Genomic DNA, 22,331 nt, shown 5'->3' on the forward strand with positions numbered 1-22,331 from the left:
ATTAGGCTGGAATGGGGCTTTATTAACCTGCCAGCATGCCAAGATGTATGAATTTTAAATTTAATTAAGAACAAAGTAGCCTAGTTTTGATATTTTAGGAGCAAAATGGTCTACTGGCTGAATGCTATAGCCTATACAATAAGTTGTTATTTACCTAAAGTTTCATTTACCAGTACAGCAAAAGGTCTTCAGTGGATTGGAGTACTAAATCTTCTTTTAGTGTTCTCCACCTGATAGGAGGGGATTATTGTGCTTCCTCCATCAAGACCAGTAAAATCTACCAGTGCATCTATAGTGTGCAGTCGTACATACATACATGATCACTGGCAGCAACTGACTTTTCCCTATAGCTCTCTCTGTACTGGTCTCTTCGTCTTTAACTTCTAGAATTTGCCTGCACTTCATAGTGGTTGTATGCAATTTATGTCAAATGCACTATACTGTGATGTAAATGACGTATAAGAAAGATGTGTCATGCATGCTGACCGCAGTTGCGTTTCGACTTCTGCACTGCAGTTGGACCTGGGTCTTCCAGGCATCACTCCCTTTTGTATTCTCTGTAATTTACTCCTGTAACATTCTCATAGTCATTTGGCCTCATTCAGCCACATCCAGTTTTAACCTCCCTAAGCACGATGCTGAACAGGACATGACCGTAAGCCACTGCTGCCGTGGAAGAGAGGTGTACTGAAAGGTATAAACAGATCAGGCCTGTCTAGGTGGCCCAAGGTTTGCATTATTTCTATTGGGGAATGGGGAGGTGCTGCCATGTTGAAAGAATAGTTAGATACCGGCTCTTGGGAGCACATTGTGCTGCTGGGTGTTTTACCTTAGCCCATCAGTTCATGCCATTCGTGAGGACTGCCTGTGCACTTGGTCCAACTTTGATCTCAAAGTCTCGCCCATGTTCCAAGTCTCTTCCAGAAGAGGAGTTCACTTCATTGGCCCTTATCTCAGCTGTGCAGGTAGTGTTTTTCCATTACATGTGCCCTGTCTCTGTAGCATAAACATGCTCCTCTTTGATCTAAACTCAACAAGAGGCTGGAAATGACACTAGGTGCCATGGTTTCAATACAGTTGCAGCCCTCCAGGTGTTTAAATATGTATATCCCTGTAGTGTAATTGTTCATCCAGAGAAAAGTGTGCGTGTGGAGAGGAGGGGGTTCTTGCACAAGGGGAAACTGTTATCTTTTGTCCCCTTGATTAATTTCACTCCTCCTCTTCTTTTGATGATGGCTGCAAGGGTAACTGGTCTTCCAGTGTGGGTATCTGATTGTGACCACACTGTTTCTAAAAGAAGTATTTACTCTTTTCTTAATATGAAAAAGCTTGCAGAACAGAATATGGTTTTCAAGGTCATCAGATATTGAAGCTCCCAGTAAATATGACATCTGCCATTTTTTTTCTTTTAGATCATTCCCACATTTGTATTACCTGTGGCACAATACGGTGCACCTATTGGGAAATTGCTGTTTACTGGAACCTCAAGGAGTTATCTGTCTGATCAGCGGGTGTTCTGAAGCCTATCATCAGGGAGAGCTCTCTTGGGCTGCTCTTTCTGATTTGCCTCTTGGTTATTTGTGTACACGCTAAGATTACTTTCTCCCTTCATCCTTTCCACCTGGTCTCCCCCCCCAAGTTCAAAAAGACTTGCATTTATTTTGTGGCCCATGTATTGCTTTCATCCTCCTCAAGACCTCAGTGAAAACTGTACATCAGTGTGCCCAACACGCCCATCCCTAGCGTGAAACCTCACAAATGAGAATCATTTTGAAGGACTCAGTAGCAAGCGATGGGGCAGCTTAGCAAAAAAAAAAAAATCACTTAAGCACTTAGCCGCCTGGGATGAGGTGGCTCGATCCGATTCTGAGAAGGGATTATTCGCACCTTGTTGAGTAGTTCGCTCAGCCAGAGAAACCAATCAATGTGAGGTAGCTCCCTATGACTGTAAATAAAGAGACAAGCCTAGATCAATTCCAGGCCCAATATGATTTTATCCACAACTTGGAGAGACAAATTTAGGCAAGTTTTACTTTTTATTGTCTTCTTGCGCAACATTGTGACGATGTTAGAAAAATCGAAAGGGAAATATGCAACGTGCGAATTTCTTCACTCAAAGTTAGGAACAAAGTGCATGGCGGGTAGATCAAAACTGGCCGGTAGCGTGTCCTTTTGGCACCCCTGGTACTACCTCATTCTGACAGCACTAATGCACTCTCTGTATTCTGTTCTGCTGGCGATGAAAGCCGATGGGAGTACAGAGTGGGGATGCAGAGGGGCTTACCTGATTACCTCCTAATACAGGTAGACAGGTCAGAGTCACATCGGCTTCTGCTGGAATGTGGTTAAGCTGGCATTTCATAAGAGGGTTTGATTCCCAGTGGTGCTGGATGTCCCGCTGTTTTAAAATGAGTGTCGGCAGTCCATTTTCCACTGCTTCGACCCCCCGGGCTCTTTGGTGATGTGGAAGTGACGTCCACTGCCTTGGGGAGGTCTCTTTCCCTTGCACAACGCAATCAGCCGTGGAATAGTTGAGGTGGCTTTCATAACACAAATTCATGTTTGTATTTGTCTGTGTAGAACCCACGCTCAGCTCTCTCAGCCTTTGCCCTCTAGCTATTACCTGAAAAGAGAAAATTCTGGTTTATTGCTTTACTTAAAAACATATGTCTAATGCATAGCCTCTGAGCCCTGAGTCTTAAGTGCTGCAATGGAGTTTTATTCCTGATTTTATTCCTGCCAAAATAATACAGGTTCTCTGAATTAACCCAAAGAAATTGTTTAGTGGGATGTATCTGACATATGGTAATATACTGTATGTTAGCCCTGTAAAGTCCATGTACTTATATTATTATTGGTACACCCAACTTTGTCTTTAAATTTTCTGAACTTTTTAGAAATGACTCCACTTCAAAAATACTACCGAGGTGCTAACAGATGCATAAATATACATTGATAACAGCAGGATAATTTATTTCTTCAGTATTCTATTTCATGCTGAGATTGATACCCTCCAGAGCTGCACTATAAATGTCAATGCACCATTGTGTAGTCAGTGCTAATTAGAAAGAGCACCTGCTTTTAATTATTGCATGAGGTGCAAGAATCTGCAAAGGCATGACGTTGAGAGAGAGCTCTAGAGAATTAAAGGTGCTGCATACTGTAGGGGCTGACCTTGGCTAAAGGACATTGAAAAGAAAGACATTGAAATGGTGACACAGAAATAATAACTGCATGTATGTGGTGAAGAAAGCATGAAACCCAAGAATGGGACAGAGCCTTGGGATGAGCCACACACTCAGATAATGGATAGTTAAGTTTGTGGCTGGTTAATTTTTTTTTTTTTTGGAAAAAGTGAGCTTAAAGCCTTAGCATTGGTCCCTTCACAGAAACTCCTGAAGCCCTTAACCTCCCAAGATATCTCTGAGCTCAGCATAATATAGGTGAAAAATATCTGTGATTAACGAAATAATTTCTTCTGTCCTGAAGTAATCACTCTCCAGACCGACATGGTTACAGGTAGCTATGATATTTCTACAGTACGCTCAGCTTGATGTCTATCAGGTAATCAGTGGTGGGCTCTTCTGTCTTCTGTGATATCTAAATTCCAAAAGGTGCCACAACATGTCAGTTACATACGTAAATACCTTCTAAAGACCTGACTGACTGTAAGAAAATTGTTACTGAGTGTTCTAGAACTGCACTGCATTATGTTGTATGATTGTATGAGGTGTATATCCTGAATAAAACTTAGGCTTTACCTGTGTGCAAGAAATACTGTTATCTCAAATTGAATTGAATGTGGGGGAAATATTTCAATGGTTGCGCAATTTATCTCACAGGATAATGTAATTTGTTTCCATTTAAAGTGTATGACTCTACTACTGAAAGTGTTTGTCACTGTGCTTAATTAGACCCAGATTTTTAGAGAAAGCCTTCCCAGAATCCCTCTAGGGGTGTTGGGCTGGGAGGGAGAAATTTGTCCTAAAAAAATTATTGTGAAATCCAATATTTGTTGGACTATTGCAAAGCTTCTATTGGACTATTGCAAAGTGATTGATTAAGCATTAAGGGTTGGGGGCCATTTTGGGACATTTCCGTTAAAATGTCAGTAGCATATTTTTCCTGCTGTGATATTAGTTTGCATGAAGTCTACATTCAGACATAAGATATATCCCTGAGAGGAAGCCTAGGTGGCAAAGTCATCTTTTGTCTCCATCGTGCATAGACTGAACAGGTGAATTTCCGAGTGTAATGAGGTGAGAGAAAAGCAGGAAGATAACTTTAATAAAGCACCTCACAAATTCAGTGTAGATACCTGCTGTGGGTGAGTCATTTTGTTTATCTGTTTTTCAAAAGAAGAATCCCTGCTTTGAGTTTCTTCCAGACTGATATGTGCTCTGCAGGTGGATGGCGGTGTGGACTGGGGAGGGGGGAGGGGCAGGGGGAGGGACATGCGTGTCTGCTGGCAGCTGGTCAGAGGCTTGAGGGTTTTTTGACTGTAATGAAAGATGACACGCCTAACTCTGCTTAAAAGCCTCTCTCCGCCCCCTCCGACATAATCACATTTTACAGCGAAATCCAAAGTAGAAGAGGTTTTGCTTGTCCTTGAATTCACTCCCCAAACCAAGTGGTGAGATTGCATTTTTTTTTCATCTGAATACACTCAGCTGCCCGGTATCACATCAAAAAGTGTTAAAGAGTACCTAAAAAAACCTACAAAGAAATAAGAGTTCACTGGATGTGTTTAGGGTGTGATGAACATAAATACTATATAAGGGCGGCAGTATTTTGTGTAACCTGGGTGTGAAAGCGATGCTTGTGCTCATTTAATTGTTCTCTGTCACTTGTACAACCTAATCTTGATGCCTCAAATTATCCATCTAGCAAACTGTTAAGCATATCTTTGCCAGTCTGTGCTAAGTTATTGAATAACTGTGTGCTGCATGACAAGACGGTGCTTTAAAATGGTTTGTCATTTTTAATTTACCTTTGGCTTCTGTCATTGCAAAATCCCTCTTGTAGAAGTATTCATTTTGTTGTCTCATTTGTGCTCCAAAGCAACGTGACAGTAACTTCCTTTTTGAGTGAGGCCGTATTCCTATCGCCCCAAGGTTAACATTCTCTGCTGGCTGACATATGAGCTCACTGCTTTAAGTGACACAGGGACCAAGAGGAATTGGTCTTGGTTTTTGTATATTGTACATATGACTTTCTTGATCCCAAAGTTCACGGAGCCATTGATTGCTCATCTTCCACTGAATTGTATCAGTGGGCATACATCATGACTGGGTTTGAAGTAAAAAAGCCTCCTTTTACTAACATCAAAATCAAAGACTCATTCGTTCCTGTGAAAAAAATATATTTTTAATGAAGAATGAACATTCCAGTGTAAGAGTATAACAAATGAATTACCTTTTATAGTCTTTCAAAGACCAGCACTGCTGATTTCTTTTGAGTGTCTTTCGAGGGAACATTGTTCATTCCCTGAAAGCTTTCCACCTTAAACAGTGAGGTGACAAACAGCAGGTACTGCAAATAGCCAAACACGCATACTGTTCTCACACAAATGAAACAGGAGTCAGATTGCATAAACATATCCATAGAAGAGATACAGTAGCACGATATAGCCTATGTTTTCATATATGTATTTGTTTATTTTAATACTTTGTATCCTTGTGCTTTTTTTCCATAGAGTGATTCCATGGTTGTTGTTAGCAGCAGCTGTGCAGGAATTTGCTGAAAAACTTCCGGAACTCGGTGTTGAAGACGGTGTAGATGATGGGGTTGAGGGCACTGTTGACGTAGCCCAGCCAGGTGACGATGCTCATCAGACGGGGCGAGATGTCGCACGTTTCGCACAGGGCGCGCATGGTGTGCACCACGAAGAAGGGCGTCCAGCAGAAAAGGAAGGCACCTGCGGGGGTCACATTTCAGGGAGAGGGGGGTGAGGTTCTCTGCTGCTCGAATGAAAGTTTGGGGGTCTGCTGTGACTTTGAGGAAGTGCAGAGGACAGCTGTATGAATATCAAACCCTAAGAATATTTTAGCAGTGGTGCATGAATTGGTTTTAGGACATTCTTTCTTTTGGACAGGGCTTCAAGCTGAAGTAGAGAACTTAAAGCTTTAAAATGACAAGTCACACTTTTCCATTTGTTATAGTAAACTGTGGGTGTTAATAAATAGCACAAATGAAAGATGGCCTTCATACACAATTCTTTGTGCTGAATAAACAAGAAGGGCTATCTTTTATTCTTCTATCTTCTATTTTTCAAATTGAAGTGTCTAGGTCATGCTAAGTACTTATGTAAACTTCCATCTAGAAGCATAATCCACCCCCAATAACAGTCTCCTAGAAACCTAAAAGCAAGAGGTGCCAGTTTCAACTCAACTACCCAACCGGGGCCACCCAAATATGAAAACTGTTTCACAGAGGGCTTTAATTACAAATGCACTATGAGCTGGATAAACTACCAGGATCTCAGCATGTTTTGAATTTCGTTTATCTGAATTTGCTGGAATTGCCATGACCCCTTTCCTGCGGGGGAAAGGTGCCAAGGCTGGAGACGAAAAAGAGAGCAGAGAGGAAAAGCCTTCAAACTGACACCAATCTGGACTGTAAACAGGTATTTTAAATTATTCAGCATCACCACAGGCCACACAGATATTAATATAACTGAAACACACAAACTGAATACATCATAGCCCCCTCACCACGCAGATGTCGGTAAAGCTAACTTAACTGTGTCAACTATAATGATGTTTATATTGCCAATCTGAGGAAGGCATACAATAAGGTGGTGTGTGCATGGGGAGGAGAATCAACTGAATGAACTGTGTGTCAAACGTACATGTAGATTACAAACCTAACATGCTCCTCTGATGGCTGTTGCCAGACTGAATAATTCAAGAATGCTGATGGGTTTTTCTATAAATACCCAGTGGAGGGTTTGAGTAGCAGATTACAAACCAATACAGTTTTTTTTTTTGGGGGGGGGGGGGCACACCTCTCACAAGGGCCACGGACAATTTGCGGATGTTTCAAACTGAGGTTCATTTTGAGAGCCGCCCAGGCCAGGAGGCCCTTTTATCCTTAATGCGTCACAAAGCAGCTTGCGTCTCTGTTAAAATACATCCCGTCGACATTTCGGCTTGCTGTTGGTGAGAGGTGTTTAATTATGGAGAAGCACTCCGCTGCAGTCAGTCACACCAGCTACACTAAGCTGTTAAAAGGAGCACGAGGTGGTTCACGAGGAAAAAAAAGCACACGCTGGGAAGGTGTTTGAGCATACTGAGGATGCATAAATCGGCCTAGCAAGAGCTGTGCGTGGCGTTTGAGTACTGCATCCAACCAAATGCTCCCCTGGGGGGTTCATTTTCAGACACTTATTGTGTCCCCCCCCCCCCCCCCCCAGAGAATGTGCAATTAACTGCAGTCTCCAGTCTGATGTATCTTAAATGATCACTGATGATTTTTCCAGAAAAAAGCCTTAAGTGGCTTGGGAATCTTTCATCTTTGGACCCTTGTGTGCGACAGGGGGGACGGTATCAAAGAGAGGGGAGCTGGGGCAGTTGTTGTGCCTCCGGAGGGACGTCACCACAGGGCCAAGGGTAGGTGAGGGAGATCTACCCGCAGGACCTGGTCCCGTCCTCATCGCCACGCTTGACAGGCTTCTGCTTTTGCCTGTCTAGAGCTGTATGCAGCGTGGGCGTTCTCATGAATAAGGAATCAAGCTTAAACAGCTGCCCTTGATATCTGAGGGGGAAAGGTAGGTCTTTACCAAAAAAAGATGACCAAAATGGCAGATATCACAAGGCTGAGGCAGAACATTAATTCTTCTCGTTTTAAACAAATTAGAACTTTATTAATCTGGCAATGAGTACAGCTCATTATAGGAGCCTGCTTCCTGACAAAGGGAGACATATTTCCTGTATGATTTAGGTGGCCTAGATAACTAGGAACTCCATGCTAACATGTGGCAGCTCCTCACAACACACATATGCATATAACATCCAAGAGTTTCATTCTTTTGTGTTGTTTTCTGTTAAACCCTTGTCTAACCAATTTCTACTTGGTAGTTGATATTGGGATCCTCATACTCATCAGTTGGTCAGGCCAGAGGATTTGAACTTAATTTTCTCTATACTTTTGGGGAACAGGATTTAACTCCAGCATCCATTTCTGATGTTTTCTGTTTATTTTTTTTATAATTTATAATAATTTAAAATAATAATTTAATAATATTTTAAAATAACTTATGATTGTTTACCTCGCTCCCCAAATTTCCCAACAACCATTTCCAGTAGCCCTAGAGATGCTTGTACCAGTGGCTGAAAACAGAAGAACATAAGAAATGACAAATGACAAGTTTAATGGGCCGCTCAGCCCATCTAGGTCCGTCATTTTGCCTGTAGTCTGCAGTGCATCGAGCACTGTGTTAAGTCTGGCACAAACATAGAAAAAAAAATTCCTCTCATACTCCATCAATAAAAACCGTACGGAGATAGCAGCGGCCTCTTCAGAGAGCAGAGTTCGGATAGCCACGGGGAGCTTGTGGCGGAGGAGCTCTGGGTGGAGTATACTTTGAAGTGCTGATTCTCTCTCTCTCTCTCTCTCTCTCTATGAGAATGATTTGGTTCCCAGCCCTTTATCCAATTATGCTCTCATCACTCTCCCCACCGTTCATATGCATCGTCATGCAGAGAGGAGGAATGTGGCTTTGGGCCGAGCGCGCGATCCTCCGACACACTTTTCAGTGCCCTCCTCGTGGCACAGGGAGTCCCAGATTAGGAGCGCGCGTGCCCGCCGGGGTGTGTAGGAGGATTGTCTGCCCAGTTTAGCTCCATGACCCCGACGGTAGCCCACGAGGCCAAGGACGAGGTGTGAATATCACCTGGTTCCTCGCTCGAAACTCGAGAGCGCCACTGCTCGTTGAGAGAGACCGCTCAACTCAGGGAAACTATCACGCGCAAGGCGTAAGGCTGCTAACCCAGATATGTGGCTACAAGAAGTTATTTTCATCTCAAATCAATCTCAAAGTTTGTCCGAGCGAGTCAGGCTTTGGTTGAAAGTGAACTTGAAGAGAGGGCACAGGAAGATAAAAATATATAAAAGCAGTCATTTTGGCTGAGGCTTTACCCCAGATCACATTCAAATCACCCTCAGCTCTGAGGTAGCATTCTTTCATCGGCTACGAGACTGGAATGAATTCTGGGTCCTGTGTTCTGAACGATATGCAACCCCATGTAAAACCAAACTTCGGAACCTGGTTCCATGGTTCAGCTTAGCTATATTCTGAGGAAATGTCTTTAGAGCTTAAATTGTCTTTAGGCCCCACGCAAACCTTACATAATAATTGGATTTAGAGCTTGGCTCTATAGTTAGTTAATGTGGGCTAAAAGCGACCACTTCGTTCATGCAAATCCACTTTCATCTCCTTGATTAAACTTGCAGAGTAAGAAACTGGCAATTTTGGTGCACAATGATACAGAGTTACAGCATTTTTCTTTGGTCTGACAAATGATCGCTCCTCAATCCTTGGGCTTACTTGTGTCTCTGCCTATTTGCTTTTTCATCAAGAGAAAAACCTGTCTACATTTTTCACCCTTAAGACCAAACAGAAGAGATTGAAAAAGAAAAGTGATGGTGAAAACAAGGGAGAACTCCTATGATGAATGGATTACCCTGTATGGAATGCCTTTCAGTTGATGTGTTGATTTTTAGTTTTGGTCACTGCAGTATTTAGTGAGTAAAAAAGTAAGAAGGTTTTAGCTGTCGCAACTGTTTAGCTTTCTCTTGTGATATTCAGCTCCTTTTGCACGTACACAACTGCTCATTCCCTTAGATCTGATTAATCTAGGCTTCTTACACATCTCAAACTACTATGGTTTGCGTCAAATGGCTATTTCCTTATGCCGTGTCCTCTTTGTCGACAACTTGTTTATTCCACATACTATTTGCAGTTTTTCCAGATCTGCCCACTTTATTGCCAACCTGCAGTGGAAGTTTGCAGTAGAATCTACATGTGTGAGGCAGAATAAAGATGGCCAGGTGCTGTCGTCTTGCTTTTCCTGTGTGTTACCTGGTCATCCCTGACTAACTAGTAGTAGAAAAGCATTGTCTGGCTGTGTCCGAGACACAATCAATTTTATCTGATATAATGCCTTTACAATCAAATTTTCCCAGAGTACTTGCACTGTTTTCACAAGGAATAATTTAAAAACCGAGAAAAAACCCAAATGATACTCATTGTAAAATTATTCTTTAACCCCCCCCCCCCCCTCAAGGCAATTGAGATACACTTCTCAAAATATGTGATGAAAAAGACCCTTCATATATATAAAGAGAGAAAGTTCATAAAATAAAGAGAGAAAGTGCAGGGGCTCTATACGAATCCTCAGGGCTCTGGATGGTCTGCAGAACACCAACAGAACAGCAGAGCAGGTCTGTCTGAGCTCAGGTGCCTGTTTGATCCTATGCGCTCTGCAGGAAATGGCGCTCGGCAAGTCCTTATCCTTTCAGATATGTTTAACAAGAGATGCATAAGACAGGCAGCTGAAGCAAAGGCAGGAAAATGTCACCATCACAGTAAAGTATCCTCATTGAGACGTGTGTGTCCAATTAAATCCAAATGCATTTACTTTCATACCTTGCCATACAACTGTGTGGGGTAGGGGTGCCTATCAGCTTGGTACATCTGACCTCTCTGAGGCAATTTTCACTACTGAAAACAACATAACATTAAAAGCTGAAATCTTTAAAGTATGTAGATCTGTAATTATAATTGTGTAAGGGTCAGATATTTAGATGACACTCCTATTACATATGATTTCTAGAACTCCAAATTAGACAGTGAACAGTATGTGTAATAGGAAGATGTTTGAGGTTTTACATATTCATTTTCATCTGTTAAATTGTTTTTAGAAAATATATTTAATAGACAAAATGTACTTTTAAGACATAAAATAGCGGGCTCATTTAGACCACAAATGGGCTTAAACGTACCCAGTCCAGACCCTTCTCATGTCGAGGAAGATATCTTTTTCCTTTAGTGAGAGATTAACCATTTACTCTCATCCTACTTTACTGACATAAAAGCTAATTTGTCTAAAACATAGTTCAAACTAACTTAGTTGGGCTTAATAGGTGCCTTTACCTTACAGATTGTGAGGAAATATTGAACATCTTTTAAACCATTATTGTTGGCCGTTACTGTTTCTGATCTTCTGACTCCTTTTTATTGCTGTTTTAACATTCCCTTGGCTTATTGATACAATAGTTTGTCAGTTGTTTGCACAGACATTTTGTGTTGTTTGCAACCATAATTGTTCTGCAAATGTGTCCATAATGATCTCCATCTTCGTGACGTGCTTTAACTTTGGGAAAAGCACTTTGCCAAAGCTATTGAGGTCAGGTCTCAATCCCACAGTGGATTTGAACATGCTCTATGACCTACAGCTGAAATTTGATTTGACGGGACAAAGTCAGTACATTCTGGAAGAAGGAGCCACCAAACGCATTTCTGACTTCAGCATTGTGGTTTTGACTAAAAGCCGAATCCCTCCTCCCAGTCACAGCTAACAGTCATGCCAAGGAAACTTTAACAGCCTGTGCCTGAGAGAGATTAACCTCTGCAGCTGCATAAAAACAACATTCTTTTGTGTATCGTCATATGTTGAAGCTTAGAATGAATTGCAGAAACGACCAATTGGTCTGCCCAAAGTGCAGTGTGTGTGTAGACTGGTGCCTGCGGAAAAATTGGAATGACTGTTTGGAATGGCTGTATTTTTTTCTGCTCTCTTTGAGAGGACCTCCCTTACTTGACACTGACAACTGCATAATCGTAATTAGACTAGGAATGCACTAAGCAGCCTTCCTGACTAACGAATGGACACATTCCAAGCTTCTGTTTCAGGTGTCAAAGCACAAAGTGATAAACGCAGCTGTTGTAAAAATACTGTTGCGGGCTCGCTCTGGTCTGCTATACCACAAACTGTTGTAGTGAAAAGAGAGGACCACTCACCCACTACAACGGGCAGCACCCTCATGGCTTTCCTCTCCCTCCCATTGATCTTGGCCCTCTTCTTCTGTGGCGGGGGCCGGGCGCTGGTCACGGCCTGGATGGGGCTGTTCTTGTACTCCGTCGGGTAGGGGCAGCCGGGCGGGGTGAAGTGCTCCAGCTCCTCCAGCTGGACGTCGTCGAGGTCGCACTCGATGACGGGCGGCAGCGGGGGCGGCAGGCCCGACAGCGGGGGCAGGCCGGCGGCCGCCTGCTGGAGCTTGCGGCAGGCCTCGATGCTGCTCCTCAGCTTGGCCTTGCGCGCCTCCTCCCAGCGCCGCAGGCCCCGGAACATTCCGAAGTACAGCATCAGCATTATGGGGCAGGGGATGAAGAAGGAGCAGACGGAGGAGTACACAATGTAGTTGTTGTCCTCCAGCTTGCACTCTTTCGGGTCCCGGTGGGGCACGTTGTTGATCCCAAAAATGACGGGGGACGCCACTGCCAAAGCTAATATCCAGGTGGCGGAGAGTAGAATTATCTGCCTCTGATCTACGTACTTCCGGTTGTAATTGAGGGGTACTGACACGGCAATAAACCTAGAGAGCCAAAAGAGAGAAGAAAGATTTAGATGGTGTAAAGGGTACAGTATTTGGGTGTAATGAATATATGCATGCAATCTCGTGTTTTTGTAGAATTTATGCACATTACTTATATAAAATGACCTTGGCTCTTATTGAGTAAGAGGCAATTGGTGACAAAACAAAAATAAATACATGACTAAAAATCGCTCAGTCACATGTTTTGGGTGTTGACTAAACTAGAATAGTATCATGGAGGAAAGAATGGCATATGGTGCAGAATTTGAGTGACTAAAATTAGCCCCACTATGCTTTGGTACAAATATTTATCACACCCCCACCATAGTTAATATTTTGCTCCCTCCCTTCTAATAACCAATGGTTATGATTTTAAATTTTGCTTGTCTATAATCTCCAATAAAGTATTACTACTGTAGGGTAACAAAACCAATGGGATTCAGTGGATCACAGCAAGATGAAACAGTGAAGTCCAGCATATCAACTATATGATAATTTCTGCTGTTTGTTATGACAGAGGCATCCCTTTTGTGTCTGCTTTTCTGTTTTGTTGTCTGCCGCGGGAATGCTTGTAAGAGGAAAATGAGAGGGGGTCACCTCTGTTTGAAAGCGCAGTCCTTTTCCCTAATCACCTGAGATTGCACAAGTACTGAGACCTGGCCAGGAATCCAAAGAGCTTCTGCAGACATTATTCTGTGATAATCAGGATGTCTGTGGTTCACACATTGATTGACATTCAGCAAACCGTCTCTCTGAGCTTCAGGATACAGCAAACCCTCAGAGTTCCAAATTCATAATTAGTATACTAAGCCTAACACTTCTGGCAGTTTGGGTGTTGCTGTTAGAAAGCGTAAAACTGTTGTAGCTAGAAATGTAGATCAGTGTTTCTTGTGCTAGGATGAGAGGGATAGTAGCCATATATTTTCAGACATTGTAGTGCTTTATTGTCAGGTGTTGTCACTAGTGCTGATACCTCACTTGTTCTTGGTGTGAAGTGTATTTTTTCCTCATATTTCACGCAATATTGTTAGCCATCTGCGGTCATGGTCTTCCATGGAGGCCCTTGTGGGCCGATCCAAATCTGGCAAAGCCAATCCAAAATTTTCCTTCAGTTTTAGTATAACAGGATTTGCCTCCCTACCCCACAGTATGAAAAAAGAACAGCATTTGCAAGTCTATGTATCTGTTACAATGAACAAACAAGGTCTGAGAGAAGGAAACTGAGAGAGGCAGAAGAAAATAAATGTGTAACCGGGTGGTAACACGTTACAGTATACAGAATGTGCTGTCACTTCAGCTTTGCTCATGAGACTGAGCAAATAATATCGGTTACTGCAATGTGAGGGTCGGGGCAGAAGCTGTTGGCACTAAGATTATACATAAGTAAGCAGTTAATGGGGTTATGGTTGAGATCCATCTGTATAGTGTTATTTTTACAATGAGAAAATCATGTGACTCACCTTGATTGGTCAGTTACCATGTCAAAATGTGAAATGTATCATATGTGTATATAAATGTAAATTTAATGTAAATGTATTAAATGTGTATAGATTATGCTGGGAGCCCATTCTGAAGCCTTATGATGTATTTTTTATGAATACCTTGATTCATAAGAAGATTTTCAAATGTCTCAGCTGGGGTTATTTCTTAAATCACAGACCAACATTTTGAATCAAACCGATTGAATTTTGTAAGTCATACTTGAATTTTTTAAGGTGAGCTGGTGACACTTAGCAAAATCTGCAGTGTGATCAAGCTTCTAATTCTGAGCTGCACAGAAAATTCTAGCACTGAGAATGCATCTGCGAAGTAGGAAAATTAAGTGTGAAAAAGCAAACCTGTCAACGCTGATGGCACAGAGGTTGAATATGGAGGCTGTGCACAACATGACATCCATGGTCATCAGCCCATCGCAGATGACCATGTTTAAGGCCCACACTCCGCCCTGAAACTGCACAGATGATACACACATGGGAATTTCAGTTAGAGACGGCATGTTGCTTCTCTCACCTCACACATCACGCGTTTGTTTATGATTGCCTCTGAATGGTACACAGCACATCTAAAACAATCAGAGGAAAGTGTACAGAGAAGAGTAAAAAAAAGATGTCCAGACTAAGCAAGAATGAATCACTTTTACACCCAGTTTGTCTGTGTATAAAATCATAATTTTGTCATCAGCAGGGCTCCTTTGAAGTGGAGCAGAAACTGACACACACCCCCCAGGCTGATTAGAAATTACAGGTCTCCTGCTTGATGACACATCTCAGCATTTCAAACAAATGGAAGGTATGTGGACTCTTATCTGTAGGGCATGACCTTTCTTTGAATGAAAGGAATATTTGATTGCTTTTTTTCACTCTGACCGGTTTTTTTCCCCTTAAAAGCCAAAACTGTGCACTTTAACAGAGACCAAAGCGGGATCATTAGGACACACGCAGGCCTGGTTTTAAAAATGAATTTCTTCTTTTCTCTGCTGCCTAGGCAGTCTGGGTTGTTCTCCCTCGCACTCGGCCAATCTGAGGCCACCACACTATCTGGTGTGACAGGGGAACGAAATGTACAGTTTCTGAGGATTGTTCCTCTGATTCAGATGTCGTGGCTGAAGAAAGGGACCACCCTTTGATCAGACCCAGATGGTGCCTTGCTGCAGGGAGGAAGCTTCTTTCAGAGACAAGACCCAAATACCCCCTGTGTGGGGTCAGATTCAATTCACACTTTGTCCTGTAATGGAGGACAGACCAGTATTCTTTGACAACAAATACCCTTATTCTTTGGCTATTTGTATAGAAAAAATAAAAGTGCAGTCACCAAAGCTTGTATTTATGCGGCTTACTGAAAGTGCAAGTTCTCCAATTTGTGTTCACAGTACATGCTTAGGTTTGCATTAATGGCAAATTCCAAATCAATCTCTACTGTTTCTAATTCCAGTATTTTATCAACACCCATACATGTTGATGTGCCCCTGCAATGTACCAGTGATGACTGCTTAAAAAGTCGAGGTGATGTTTCTAAATGTGGCCCTTGTCACAAGTCACAACAATACAACTTATTAATTCAAACAAGCGTAACTGTTCAGTGTATACTGGATGAAGACGAAACGCGCCCCCACCCTCCGGAGCAAATAAGCAGATGACCGAGGCTGGCTGTCCAATTCCCATTAATTTTCCTGCTAAATGAAACACTGTCGTGTCAGCAGACAACCCTCACGGGTTAGTAGCACTCGCTATGCGCTGCGTAGAGTGAATGGCCTGAGTAACTTTGAGGAAACAAGATAACAAGTATACCTAATTAAGAGGTCACGAGGTACACAAAGTATAGGGACCTGATGCGACCAGCATTAAAGGCTTTACATTCTGTCTGAATAGAGGCGTGTGATGTAATAATGTGAGCACCTAAGGTCATGGAACAGTGACAACAATTTATTCTGTCATTTTATTTCTGCTCGATGTGTAACACTCCTTAGCTCGCACTCCAGAGTGAACTAGATAATGCTAACCATTGGTGAAGTGAGAGGGAATGATAAAATATTGAGATGGACAGACCAAAACAAAAAAGAAATTGAGGGGATAAAAATTCCTACAGCACAACTTGACGTTAATAACTGTGCAGAACGCACAAGAAGTGTTAGAGAGACGTAAAAGAAATGCGCATCTTCTTGCGGCACCTAGCGTTGCTAACTACTTAAGAATTCTTGAGTGTCACTTTTCTCAACATTTTTTTTAAATCATCGTGGTGTGTCTAAGTTGGATTTTTCGTCGGCTCTTTAATTTTCCCACAAGAAAACGGTCAGCAGGTTAAATCTCAGCATTAGTTTCACAGTGCACAACAGTTGTTTGTATGTGTCTACGCATTGGATGTTCTCCCTCATCCTTTGTAACGTTTTGTTGCCACGTGATTTCCCCGTACGATTTTTAACGGAGGACATGAACTGGCTAACAAGAAACTGGATGACCATCCAGGTTCGTAATTTACACTAATTAGAAAGCCGTGTAGCTCTTAGTCTTTAGAAAGACAGTAGTGAAATAAAACATACAGCAATGGAATTTCAAACGAAACAATTCTTACATCGTTAGGGCATTGATAACAATTCATTCACTAATTAATACACCAGTAATATGAACCTCGGTGATATCCCGGGTCACTGTATAGAGAAAACGGCTCTGCAAACATGCACATGCATCGGTATGAAAGCTGTAGCTACAATAACGAAATGGATATTACCCACTTACCTCCGCATACACGAACAATGGCAAAACCAAGACGGCCAATAGCAAGTCCGCGACAGCTAAGCTGACTATGAAGTAGTTTGTTGTAGTTTTTAAAGCGTTTTCCATATATACACTAAGGCACACAAGCACATTTCCACAAATGATAACGATAATTAACAATATCCCGAAGATCAGTGCGGGGAAGTTATAGTCTGTGTCCGGCAACTGTATGGTGTGGTTGGAGACGGTGAGGTTGGCTGGCATGTCTGTTGGCAGCCACCCTCGCGCCGGCCAGAGATCCACAGTCTCCCTCTACAACGCCTGGTCCGAGCGAGAGCGGCTTCCTTGAGATGGGTTTTCATCTATGCATCGTTTCTACCAGTTCTGCAGAAATAATGTTGCTTTTTGTTAGCTGAAAGTTTCGGTGAGAATATACTCCATCAGTGGAACCGATGTCCTCTTTTAACGTCGTCTTCGACGTTCAGCACCACGAGCTGTGGACAGTGGCCCGGCGCTTCGCAGCAAAGCTGCCTCCTATCCAGTGCTCTGAAAACTTTCTTTTCCGTTTGTCTGAAGGAGAAAAACAAAATGCCAAAGCTCAATACCTAAGACACGGCTCAGCGAAGTGAAGTATCTAAAAAATACATATCAAGTCGATTATATTCTCAGGACGCTTTGAATTCAATACATACTTTTCTTCAAAGCAGAAAGAAGAAGCTGCGTTCCGTGACCTGTTTTTGCGTATCTGAATAGACTTAGAAGCACAGTCCCAAATCCAGCGAAGCAAAGCTGCTTATAGCTGAGGTTTGACTCGTATCTCCTTGAGACTGACACCGGGAGGCAAGAGCTCTGCGCAAGCGAGTTCCACTCCTCATTTCAAGCCAAGTGTCTTGTCTTGTCATGCATCGAATATGGGTTGGGGAAGAGGTGTTCAGCATTATAGAAACCAAGCTCACGGACGAATTTGGGCTAAGTGAGCGAGATCGTTCGCGCAAAGGGGAGGAATTCTTTTCGCTCGCGTGACATTAATCCTCTCAGTTGCGCGCGGTGTTTATGTGTTAATGCTTCCAGTAAATGATGTCATTGCTCAATGCAAGGCATTTGGACACGCATAAACAACAATACTTCATAGGCACATCACATCAGTTATTCAAAGTACCCCCATTATTTGCTATGATAGTTATGAGGAAGTGCATTATTTTTTTTTATGAGATTTTGCACTGTCGTTTTTATAATCTTAATATCAGCATCAAGAATACATGCAACAAGAGCTCTTTGATTTTGAAATGTGTGAAAAGTTAATTAGATCTACACCTTTATGTTTATAAAGTTTATTTCTGATGTGGCACTGATCAATGGACGATTTGTTTGAACGTGTGTAAATATTTAAAAATATTTACATCCACATTTCATGGGTCATACAGAGCGCTGTCCGCATACCTTTAAAGAACGCACAACTGGTAAAAAGGTATTACGCTGTACAGGAGAAGATTCTAAACAGAAGCAGACGATGTTTTATTTTTGACAAGCACTGGCGTATTGTCTGAAACGTTATCAGATAATTTTGTGTTTATATTCTGCCATACTTTGAAACAGACTCTGTTGTCCTTTGGACTGTGTGAAATATTGGAACAATACTTGATTTATTTAAGAATGTTTAAGACGAAAGGTCTGACATGTTTGCTGCATTTATTGCTATTGAAAAAATTGCTCAAAATTTTATGCTCTTATTTTTCTCCAAGTTTTTGGTTCCTTCCTGCAAAAATTCTCTCTAGAATAGGCTACTGATATGCCCCAGCTGCATGTTTTCACTTGGTTAGCCTTTTAAATCGCAGAGCGCGTCTGGTCGATGGACCAAAGATGTGTCCAAATGCCGCTGGTCATTCTGATAACAAAAGCATGCCGCGAAACCACGGGCGCCTTTGCATCGCTGTCAAACTTCAATTCAGTTTACTCTGACGATTCGAGCTGAGATTAAATAGTTTCTACATGCCTATGCATTTGTAAGACGTTTCGTCTACACAAGCAATATGTAACAGAATAATCGTATTTCCCAATGCAAAGTATGTCGAAAAAGCCGGGAGTTAAATGAAAAAACTGAGGCTGACAAAACCATACAGCACCCCTTTATAGTTTAACGTGAAGGGGCTACTTGAAATGTAAAATTTAAACATTTCAAGAACAAGGAATTTACACCTTTTATCCGTTCCCTGATATTTGATTCTTTGTGGGCAACTCCGCACAGTTGTTTATTGATTATGTGCTGTTGCTATAATATAGTAAATATGATTATATCAGCTATTTCAGTGTATAAACATGAAATCAGTTCTCTTCAGATCAGGACATTATGGTTCAGGTGTCGAGGTGGAAATACTTTAAAGGCAGATCCATTGTCTTTTGACAGCTGTATAATTATTGCGAAAAAAACGGACTGCAGAAGAAAATACGCGCGAGACAGGTTTATCTTTAGCTTGTCTTTTCCAGCTCCGACCTCTTTGTTTTTTTATCGCTGCTCGATAGTCTCCTTCTTTTAAGGAACGTATGAGAATATCATTTTGACTTTTTTTTAAAAAGTGCGTAGGAGGGTCTATTACAGTGAAGTCTCTTCACTTTCTGCTAAAAACCCAGGGGTCTCTCCTCCTTGTTCTCCCAGTTCGTTTCTTCTTTGACACCATCTTGCCATTTCATATTATGCAATACTCAGTCTTCTCCATTACATGTGCCTATAAATAATAACTTACTGTTTACGAGTTTACTTACATCATACTGTACACTGTTTAAAAATCACAAACATCTAAATCTGTATTTTAAATTAAATTGTCTAATCACGCATTTCATTGAAGATGCATTGGTTAAGAATGCCTGCTAAACGATAAAGGGAGACAGTGTTAGTGTTACGGTTTTAAGATGGAGAAGTAGCTAATTGCTTTATTTACGCTTGCATTAGGCTACTGTAGATGCAACAAGTAGTAAAGCTGCGATAATGATTATTTTTTGCTCTCATTGAACTTTGAGCTGCTAACCTTTATCTCAGCTGAAGTTTCACATCTGAAACAATTGAAACTGCCAAGCGATACATTTCATTTCATTTCAGCCGTCTTTGAGTCACTTGCCTGTTGGTGCTCAGATGAACCTTTGGTAAAACGTCAGTTCACATGTGTCTGAAATGAGATGGGGCCGTGCTTCAGACCTGGCCTTCTGGCTTCTATGAGATTAACTCTGTTGCCAGGGGAAAAGGAAAAAAAGAGAACCAACTGCCTTATAAATGGCCCCACTAATGAAGAGCAATTGTGTACATTGGCATTGTGATGTGTTTAGATAACTCTCTGCATGGTGTAATGCTCTGTGTAATTCATGTAGCTGGACATTTGTGATGGGTTGGTGTAATTGTGGCCATTACTCTTTTTTTATGTGCGCGCAAGTGTGTGTGTGTGCATTCTACTCCTTGATATACGAGTGGTGCCATCTCTTCTGACACAGAAAAAAGGGAATTGTTCATGTGCAAAAGAACCATGTTGTGCCTGAGAACAACTGTCAGAACTGTCAGTGAATGTAACATCATTCTACAAGGTATCAGTACCCATTATTTTTTTTCTACATTAATAGAGCAAAAGAGATGAACCAAGGAAGTTACACTATGTTCTGGTCGGTTTTTATTACAGTTAGATGTGTAAAAATAGTTTGTGTTAGACTCCCATTCTGCTGATTCCCCATCTTTACAACCCACTCATGAGTTCATGATCCTGGATGGTTTCAAAATTACCGCAGAGGTCACCCCTGCAAAACTAGCTGAGGACTGAGGACAGTGACACCAACTGCAAGATTTGTTCTTAAATTTCATTTGAGACTGTACATTCTTTTCTTTTCTTGGTTTATGCTAAAGAACACAAAATGATGACACCCGATCAGCCAGTGTATGAGGGCAGAGAGTTAGAATAATTTTTTTTTTTTCAGTTTTGTCCTAAAGTTGCAACTTGGTCTGCCTATTTTTACAGCTTCTCTCTCTCTCTCTCTCTCAAGCTGATTCATTAATCCTTAGGAGGCCTTGAGTGTTTCTGTGTGAATCACAAGCCGATATTTAAACAAGCGCCTTTAAACAAGCAGTGGTTTCCCTCTCGCTAGACAGGAGAAACAGGGAACATGCTCCACCAGCCTATGCTACAACTGTCACAGGTGAAACATTTACATTTATTCATTTGGCAGACGCTTTTATCCAAAGCAACTTACAGAGGTTACAGTTGTTTTTTACAATGTTATCCATTTATACAGCTGGATATTTTTACTGAGGCAGTTGTGAGTTAAGTACCTTGCCCAAGGATACAGCCACAGTGTCCCAGCGGGGATTGAACCGGCAACCTTTCGGTTACGAGTCCTGCTCCTTAACCACTATGCTACACTGCCGCCCAAGTGCAAGAAGTGCAAGTTTCAAATCAATTTTTTAAAATAATTTCTTTTTTGCAGTCTGGTTACAAATGATACTTTGATACCCTGCTGTGGAGAGCACTGCAGTCAGTTCTAGTGGAGAACTCTCAAGAGCGTGGCAGTGTCACCTCAGTTTTTTTTTTTCTTGTTGGATAGCTCTGTGTATTGTAGCAGGAAGGGTGTATATACTATAAGATTCAGCATATGTCCAGCAAAAGACAAACACGGAAGACATGATACATAGTTGTCCCATGTGGTTACATTTATTCTCACCACAGTTAAATTTGTCCTTCACTTATATTAGAAATTAAGTGATTTCTTACTTTACTAGATGCAGTTTGTATTTGCACTTTGAAAGTCACTCTGGACAAGAGAGTCTGCCAGATTACGAAATGTACATCTAAATCTTCAGAGGAAAGCAATGATTAGAAAAATAAACTGCACACCCAACCAGGAAAGGCAAATTCCTGCGGTACCATTAGATTTCTGTGGATTAATTGAGTGTGAGGAATTCCTTCCCTGAGAGGCAGTGCAGCAACTCATGTCCCACTCTCCCTGTGCTGTTGACCCACACTGCTGCCATAGCTGGGCCTTTCAAGTAGTTTCAGTCTGGCATCAACAATAGATGACTACTCTACCAGCCAGGACCCAAAACAATGGAGCCAGTGTGTCCGTGGCAGCTGAGACTGTGTTGCCAGTCAAATGCTCAGTCATAACAAATTAGCACTCCTTGTACTTGGAGTGAGCTCAGAGACGAGCCGCAAACATTCCATCAGTGGGTCTTCAGGAAAAAAAAGGAGCTCTGGTCAAAACAACCTCTTTAATCAACCGCCTTGGCTTCGGTGCAGCAGATTTAATTTTAAAAATCTGTTCACCTAATTTCCACTGCCATAACACAGAGGATTAACGTGCTTGCCCATTACATCGAACATTTCTTATTGTTGTTTTAGGTGAAGCTCCAAGGAGATTATTCAAATGAGACACCGTAATGTAAATGCACTGTCACCTCAGCTTGTGTCGCGAAATTTGTATTATTATTACTACATTATATGAAAAAGATGTTGTTGTTTGTTATTATAAAAAAGAATGTGTGTCATGATT

General features: G+C 41.7%; 1 protein-coding gene across 1 annotated transcript; it reads right to left on the minus strand.

Annotated features, from left to right (window-relative positions):
• Positions 1-5,714: 5,714 nt before the first annotated feature.
• LOC118788243 (D(4) dopamine receptor-like) lies at positions 5,715-17,211 on the minus strand. Its single transcript, XM_036544199.1, has 4 exons — positions 16,830-17,211; positions 14,436-14,548; positions 12,023-12,597; positions 5,715-5,917 (listed from the first exon to the last, which is right to left on the minus strand). Exons 1-4 carry the CDS (start codon positions 17,070-17,072, stop codon positions 5,715-5,717), a joined length of 1,134 nt encoding a protein of 377 aa, XP_036400092.1. The 5' UTR covers positions 17,073-17,211.
• Between the last annotated feature and the right edge of the window lie 5,120 nt (positions 17,212-22,331).

Source organism: Megalops cyprinoides, chromosome 13, assembly GCF_013368585.1.
Source record: "Megalops cyprinoides isolate fMegCyp1 chromosome 13, fMegCyp1.pri, whole genome shotgun sequence".
In the NCBI taxonomy this organism is placed as follows: Eukaryota; Metazoa; Chordata; class Actinopteri; order Elopiformes; family Megalopidae; genus Megalops; species Megalops cyprinoides.